This window comes from Buceros rhinoceros, unplaced genomic scaffold, assembly GCF_000710305.1.
Source record: "Buceros rhinoceros silvestris isolate BGI_N320 unplaced genomic scaffold, ASM71030v1 scaffold588, whole genome shotgun sequence".
NCBI classification, from domain to species: domain Eukaryota; kingdom Metazoa; phylum Chordata; class Aves; order Bucerotiformes; family Bucerotidae; genus Buceros; species Buceros rhinoceros.
Genome location: NW_010426124.1, coordinates 67,516 through 75,958, shown reverse-complemented (window position 1 = coordinate 75,958; position 8,443 = coordinate 67,516). Strand labels below are relative to the sequence as shown.

Genomic DNA, 8,443 nt, shown 5'->3' with positions numbered 1-8,443 from the left:
TGCCGCCAGGGGGCAGCCAGCCCTGCCAGTGGGTCCCTGGGCTGCAGGGGAGGCAGGTGAAAGCCACTGAAGCTGCTGCTATAAAGCCTTGAATGCACAAAGGAGTTGGAGCCCATGTGTGAGCTGCAAGGGCCTTACCCTGGCTCATAACTGTCAGCGATGTCTTCCCTGTTTGCTTGCAGGAGATGTCTTTCCACGTCTCATCAGGATCCTCAATCCACTCAGCCGCCTCACAGTACAGCTGCCCCCTGTCAGACAGCTCCACTCCCCTGATGGAGAGCTTATACGTGGTGTTTCCAATCTTGTTCAGCTGCACATCCCCTGCCAGAAACCTCTGCTTGTAAGAGGGCCCTGGCCTCAAGACAAAATCCTTGGAGAGGGTGAGGACCTCCTCAGCATGGTGCTCTCCTGCTCCCCGAAGATGGTACCAGCCAACAGAGAGATGCGTGTGCTGGGTGGTGGACTTGGACACCTCGCAGGTGAGCTCCACTGTGTCCCCTTCAGTGTGGGTGAGGACCTGGGGCACCATGGAGGCCGAGAGGGTGTCTGTGATCACTAGCATGGGGGAGAAGCAGAGAGAGCAGCTGGTCACATAGAAAAATTGTCTCTTGCCTCTTGATAGGCAACCTGTTGGCCACTGCAAAACCATGGCCAGGCCCTAAGAAATCTGATGGCACATATTTTGCAGCTGATGGACAAGGCTTCCATCAGCCTACATCAAAGTGTGAAGTAGTTAAAACCTCAGCAGGGAAGAAAGCACAGTATATGTCTCTGCAGTATCCTCTTCAGTCCTGCTATAGGCAGTTTCAATTTGGCAATCCCAAAGAGATTAACACTCATCCCCACAAAATCTCAAGTGCAGGCTGGTACAACACCAGCACATAGGAGGAAACAGAGGTGAATACTAAGTGGAAGTACCACACCACCACGCAGACTTGATGAGCCCCCAGTAGAGCCTTTCTCTTTGCCCCTCCACCCCATTGCCCTTCCTCTCCTAGATCTCTGCAGGAGGTACTACCTCTTCTGTCTGTCTGGGACTTGACTTGGGTAATGTCCCACATCCTGACCTGAGACAACATCAACAGCTTACACAGAGAGCCCGAAAACTCCTGCCCTCCTAAGCACTAAGCAGTGAAATGCTGTGGCTGTATCAGGAGCTGAAGGTAAAGTTAAGCTTTGGAACACCACAGGCTTCCTCTCCCTTCCCTTGCCCTGGCTGGGAGGCAACAGCCAGAGCTGGGGGGGACATCTGGGCATAATTACCTTTGCCACCCAGAAGTATGATAGCAATTCGACAGTGGAGAGAGAAAGTTTATGTCCACCAGTCCCATTAATTACCCTTTCCCCAGCTGCCCCTCTGTCAGAGACGAGCACTTCTCCCTAGTGCAAAGGTGAAGGCAGTGGAAGCCTCACTGCACCCGTGCCCATCAGGAAGCAGGGCTCTTTTACAGGACTCACCTGAGAGGTTCGTCTTGGCGCTGTAACTCCCAAAGTACCTCTTGTCAGTGTTGGGCGTGTGGCACTCGTACTCCCCGGCATCTCGGTCCTGCCGCTCCGTGGCGCTGTAACTCCCAAAGTACCTCTCGTCGGTGTTGGGCGTGTGGCACTCGTACTCCCCGGCATCTCGGTCCTGCAGCTCGGTGATGTGCAGCAGGACGGCATCTCCCCGCACCCGCTCCACGTAGATCCCCCGGCTGCGCACACGCTGGGCATAGATGGCGTAGGGGAAGGAGGGGTCGACAGTGCTGACGATCTGCACCTCCCGCTCAGGGGCTGAGGGCAGGTAGATGGACCACTGGAAGTTCTGCTCCGCCGGGCCCTGGTAGCCACTCACTTTGCACCACAGCGTGATGTGGGACCCCCTCACACGGTAGAGGGGTCCCTTCTGAACAGTCACCACCCGTTGACAAGTACTCAAACCTGCCAGCAAACAGTCGGCACACATGGTGTTTGCAGGGGTGTATACTACCCAAGGTTTGCACACCCAGAACGGTAGTGGGTCCAGGCGTTCATAGGACCACCACACAATACTGAAAACAATTGCTGTGCAGTCTCATTCTTTGATACACATAATCCAAGGGACTTCACACCCTTTGCAATTGTAAAACAAGTGCTGTAACAACAGACCTCCAAACTTTCCTGTCTCCTAGCACGCTGGGGGTCACACGACAGAGACCAGAGAGAGCCTCACAGCCAGAAGGCTGTCAAGCCTGTTCATGTCTGGAAAGCATCTCTCAGACAGCTGTTCAGAAGCAGCAGCAACCAGGCTGAGATCAGCAGAGGAAGCTTGTGGTCTGTTAAAATTAAGAGGGCCAAGCACTCAGGTCCTGCACAAGCTAAGGGAAAAAGCGAGCAGGTTCCAGAGCTGACCACTGCTGGAGAAGAAGATGAAACACAGAAGCCAAGGGACATGGGATAGCAGAGGAAACCAGCAGGCAGGGTACTGCAGAGGTGCTCCACAGACAGAAACTGGGAAGAGCACGAGAGGGCCAGCAAGAGCTCCTCCAAAGGCAGGGGCATAGAAGCATTAAGGGCTCTCTCCATTTCTGCTTGCAGAGGGTTTGGGGAGGTGATGGCCATTCATGCGCCCTCCCCTCCCACAGAGCTCCCAGTGGTGCCACTCTATTCTGGCGCCCAGCATGCACACCAAGCAAAATGCCTACAGGATGTGGGCACTGAGTCAAAAACCAGCCACGAAGATGAGGCCAGGGAAGAAAGCTGGGGGCGGCACAGCCTAAGGAACCCCCAGAAACCCACTCCCAAGGGAAAGGAGAATGAAGCAAGCCCCTTCACACCCTCAGCAGTCACACAACAGGGGCACACACACACCCTCACCAAAACTCTGCCAGGGTCCAGGCTACTGCTTTGGAGAGAAACCACAGTGTCAAAAGGAGAATATGCCGTGCTGCGCTTCTTTACATGGCCTCCAAGCTAGAACAGTGCTGGCCACCATGGGGCCATCTTGGCTCTGCAGCCCCAGCAAAGCATCCCACTGAACCACCCACCTGCAAAGATCCACACCAAGGGTGTGCTTTACCTTCCCCTCCCCTGCCCCAGGAAGGCCCCCACCACCAGGCAAGTCACTCACCCAGGAGAAGAAGAAAGTGGAAGGCAGCCACCAGGCACCGCACCAGTCCCACGGGTAACAGCTCCATCTGGGTCCTCTTCAAGAGGCAATGGTGACAGACGCCCTGCTATTTTGAAAGCGGCTGGGAGGAAGCTGCCTGACAGTAGTGGTTTCCTCTGCTTAGATACAGTGGGGAGAGGTTGGGGAGTGAGGTGCAAAGTAACATGCCTCTGGGAGGTAACAGCCAACACCCCAGCCCCACACGCTTGGGCAAGGGTGATGCCCAAGGCCCCTCCTGCCACTGTGTGCATGCCAGGTACCCATAGTGCTACCAGCTGTGGCTTTGCTGTCTGACAGCAGCTCACAGGCTAGCTCTCTGCCTCACAACTCCCACTTCGTTGCATAGAGTAACTTGCTCCCTGCTAACAGAGGGGGCAAGGTGCTGGATGCCAGGGAGGGATGGGGGCAGATTCCTAGGGCTGGAACTCCCCCCAACTATTTATCTTCCACACTGCAGATGGCGGCATGATGCCTCAGGCACAGGCTGGGGTGGCAAAATGCTTCCTGAGGATGGCTGACCAAGCTCTGCCTCAGGATGCAGTGGAGCATCCCAAATGCAGTGTCTCTCCCACAGCACCCCCACCAGTCCATTGGCTACATGGGCAAGAAATCTTCCATTGTAACGGCTAGTCCAGCCCAGGTAGCTTATCGGTTCTTGAAGGATCACCGTGGGGAGAGCCGAGACCAGGAGGCTGCTGGACACAGCCTCAGAGACAAGCACTGCGGTTGCATCGGCTGTCATGTGGCATAGCACCCTTAGCACCACATGGCCTCCAGCACGCTGCTAGACTGCCAGCACATGCCAGGGACACCGTGGGAGGCTGAGAGGAGCACATCCTGGGCAGGGGAAACCCAACCCTTCAGGCTGGATACAGCCAAACACTAGTCAGGTGCCCAAACCAGAGACACTCTCTGAAAGGATTTGTTTGGGAATGGAGGGAGTGGGGGTGTTTTGGTCATTGGGTTTGTTTTGTTTGTTTGGTACTTTCCCCCAGAAAGGATGGCAGCATAAGGCATTTACTCCTGAGGCACACTGCTCCCACTGTGCTGCCAGAGCATCAACTGCACGACTAAATTAGCTCAGGGACTCACAAGCAACAATCTAACTGTAGAACAAGTCCTTTTGGTTGATCCCACGAGACTCCTAGAGGGGACAAGATTCATGTAACAAACCAAAGACCCCTTTTTTCCCCATTTAATAAACTGATTCATATGACAGCCCAAGGGGCCAGGAGACAGTGGCAGAGGCTCCTTACTGCAAGGCTCATGCCTACCTGGCTCTTCATCAGCCTTCACATCCAGCTCCCATACAGCTCTGCAGAAAGCCAAATCTAGTCCAGGGAAACAGGCTGTTGCAGTAGGGAGAGAGGTCCCTGCAGGATCTCACCTGTCCCTTGCCACCTACCCTCGTTGCAATGAAATGGAGCAGAGAAGCAGCATCTGGTTTGGAGGAAGAGGGTGCAATGCAGGACTGACACCTGTGAGCTGGCTCCTCAGAGGAGGTGAGCAGATACAGCAGAGCCTGGCAAGCAACACAGTGCCCCAGCACGTGTGTCAGTGAGGAGGACCATCATGCTATGGCAGTGGGACACAGCCACACACATAGCTATATGTGGTAGGCTTCCATTCCCTGCTGCAAGATAAAACCCTCCCATCTCAAAAGGAAAGGGATGAAAAGGTTTGCTTGCAAAGAGCAACCTGCTGCCAACAGTGCCTCAGGGGTGATCCTGATGACATCAAGCCAACCCACTTACCACTCCAGAGGAGGGAAAACCATCTCTGCTACAGCAACAGAGTAAATGGAAAGGCAACTTGGAGTTCAACCTCAGCGAGCTTCTGACAGTCAGTGTGCAGATAAACACACACATGAGAACAGTTTAACTCCAAGCTTGCAACTCTAATGACGCATGAGTCGCTGTTTACATTTGCACTAGAGAAACTAGAAAGAATAGGATGGCCTGGCCCAGCCTTGTCACTGGCAATGATGCTGCTCTGTGGACAAAACCAACAGCTCCCCCTTTCTGGGACCGTGCAGTCTAAAACTTACTCCCTTCCTCCCTGGGAAATCAGTGTGACTACACATAGAGCAGGACTTTTAACAGAATCACAGAATCGTTTGGCTTGAAGAGACCTGTAAGATCATCAGGTCCAACCGTTCACTCTGCACTGCCAGGGTCCCTAAACCATGTCCCTCAGCACCACATCTATGTGTCTTTTAAACACTTCCAAGCACGGGGACTCCATCACTTCCCTGGGCAGTCTGTTCCAGTGCTTCACAACCCTCTCTGTAAAGAAAGTTTTCCTAATATCCAACCTAAACCTCCTCTGGAGCAACTTGAGGCCATTTCCTCTCATCCTGTCACTTGTTACACAGGAGACCAAACCTCACCTCACTACAACCTCCTTTCAGGGAGCTGTAGAAAACAATAAGGTCTCCCCTGAGCCTCCTTTTCTCTAGGCTAAACAACCCCAGTTCCCTCAGCTGCTCTTCATAGGACTTGCTCTCTAGACTCTTCACCAGCTTTGTTGCCCTTCTCTGGACGTGCTCCAGCACCTCAATGTCCTTCTTGAAGTGAGGGCCCAAAACTGAAGGAGTGGCTTCACCAGTGCCAAGTCCAGGGGGACAATCACTTCTCTTCTCCTGCTGCCCACAGTATTTCTTATACAAGCCAGGATACCATTGGCCTTCTTGGCCACCTGGGCACACTGCTGGCTCATCTTCAGCCACTGTTGACCAACCCCCAGGTCCTTTTCCACTGAGTAGTTTTCCAGCCACTCTTCCCCAAACCTGTAGCTTTGCAGGAGGTTGTTGTAGCCCAAGTGCAGGACTCGGCCCCTTGGCCTTGCTGAACCTCATAAAATTGGCCTCAGCCAATCATCTCCCAGAAAAAATATCTCTGGGATGGGAAAACACATTGAGGAAAGGAAATCATCACCAGGATGGGAAATCATTGAGAAGTTTGTGGTATGAAAAACCAAACCATTGCAAAACTGGCTGCAGCCAGCGATAGCATATTGATCACCATGAGGATGGAACCCCCAGAATGCTCTTTGCCTCCAACAATCCCCACAGTGACCAACCACCATGGCAGGTAGAGCAGCAGGCACCTACCTCTTTTGGTGCTCCTGCCCTCCAGGTAACCCCCCAGCCAGCTCTACCTGACAATCTCTCACCCCATTATACCTCTTTGCTTCCCCCAACAGAGAAGTTCCCCTCCCCTCCATTGCCAATGGCATTGGAGGTGCCTGCTGTGAACTTCACTGCCCTGGCCATGCCATCACTGGTCACTGCCAGCATGCTGCTCTCTGTCCCAGAGCTGCCAGCACCCACTGCCACCTACCAGGCAGCCGAGGTCACTGTTTGGCACGGGGTGCCAGGGCCCCTGGAGGACCCAGGGCAGGTGGTGCAGCTCCCCCATGGGGTGCAGCTCCCCACCGTGCCTGCACTATCACCCTGTCTACAGCTGGGGACAGCAGGTGGTGACATGGACACTGGTGCCTCGCCAGCTGATGGAGCTGGGGACCATGGTCCAGGGAGAACCCCAGTTCGCCATGGACTCCTGTCTGCTGCATGTCTCTGCCCAGCCAAGCCCCCCACTGCCCCACGGCTCAACATTGGGTGCAGGGCAACCCTGGGCTCTAGACCCTGCCCAGCAGCACCCAGAAGCCCTTGGAGGCCTCTGACAACAATATGTTGGTCATCAAGGAGAGTGTCCCCGAAGCCAGCCCCCACTGGCCTGCCCCATTTTCGACACAGAGCAGATCAATGTCAAAGGCCAAATGTGGTTTTGGGGCAGGTGGCAGAGCCCACAGGCAGGTGTCCCATGCCAAGGAAAGCTGGCATCACCCTGGGCTTGGGTTGGCTTTGTTTGCTTTTTCAGCAGAGGTGACAATCCTGGCAGTCCTGAAGAATCCTGCCAATCTACCTGAGCTGGGGCCAGGCACCTTTGCTGAGGTCTTTCCTGAGCTGGCAGGGGACAACCTGCACTTCCAGGATGAGCAGTCATTCTCCATCAACATCACCAACACGTTCGCCTGGTTAGCATGGATGGCAAGGACACCATCCCCAACGTCCTCAAAGTTCTCAAAAGACACAGATAGACTGCCCTCCTCAACAAGCTCCTGTACCTCTCAAGAGTACATGGTGGAGGGCAGCTGTCCCAAGGAGCAAGTGGCAGAGGTGAGGCAGGCCTCGATGGCCCCAACGTCCTCTACTCAACTGCCTGCCTCAACAAGCTCCCTGACCTCTTGCATCACAGGGCAGAGGGTGGCTGCCCTGAGGAGAGAGCAGTGGCAATGACGCCTATACTAGGGGACATCAACCCCTTCTGGGGAGTGACAACATCCTCCTTGCTGGACCCCGAGGGAAAGCAGAATGAGGAGGCAGTTGTCCTCCCCACTGGGCTGATGGTGAGTCCCATGCAGACTTCTCTGGAAAGTCCCCTGAAGGGTTACCCAGAGGGTCCTCTGCAGAGTCCTCTGTTGAGCCCCTCAGCTGCACCCCAGCATCATTCACCCCACATGGCCCAGCTCGTGGAGGAAGCACTGAGGAGGCAGCCCTGGCTTGTTCTGACCTGCCTCGTGCTGCTGCCGGGCGTCGTCTCCTGCTGGGTACTGCTTAGATTGTGCAAGGTGGGCAGCAAGCAGGCCAAGGGTCCTGCGCTGGCCAGCACCCCCAGGACACAAGAGACCTCCCCATGAGACAACATTCCACCCAAGAAGAGGAAGAAGATGGCGGTGTGCCAGATGGTAAAACACTCGAAAACCCTGTAGAAGCCAGATTGGGATGGCACGGTGCTGAACAGCAGCAGGCAGCAAGTGGACAGCAACAAGCAAAGAGCTTCCAACGACAACAATGGGCCCACCAAGCAAGTCAGAACTCTGGGGGATGATTGGGACCAAAGTGCTCTACACCTCTCTTTCTATTTTTGATAGGTTGATAGAGAAGGTGTGGAGCATGGACCACTGCATCATGTGATCTGCACCTGACCACTCCAGCCCCAGCTTTCTCCTGTATCTCTATTTCTTTCTCAGCTCATTAAAGATCTGATGTTTGGTTCACAGCATCTCTGCCTGTGGTCATTTGTGCAGTGGGAGGCAGGAGGGTTAACACAGTCCCTGCCACATGCATAGATCTGACCCCCCACCTCTTCACCCCAGTGTATGAGGAAGCCACCGTGACTCCAGATGGAAACATTTAATCTGAACCTTAATTCCTAGACTTGGGGTAAATGAACTAGAAGGAGCTTTAAAAATTGTTCTGCTACCATGGCAGCCACAGACGATCACCCAGGGGATGCCATTTGAGCCCCCAAG

General features: G+C 54.4%; 1 protein-coding gene across 1 annotated transcript in view; it reads right to left on the bottom strand.

Moving 5' to 3' along the window:
- The window catches only part of CD101 (CD101 molecule), a 14,980-nt gene extending 13,035 nt beyond the window's left edge, over positions 1 to 1,945 (bottom strand). The window contains exons 1-3 of the mRNA XM_010141345.1: positions 1,581 to 1,945; positions 1,459 to 1,496; positions 139 to 555 (exon numbers count right to left, since the gene is read on the bottom strand). Coding sequence (XP_010139647.1) covers positions 139 to 555; positions 1,459 to 1,496; positions 1,581 to 1,945 — 820 coding nt within the window. The remainder of the gene's footprint in view (positions 1 to 138; positions 556 to 1,458; positions 1,497 to 1,580) is intronic.
- Positions 1,946 to 8,443: the final 6,498 nt, after the last annotated feature.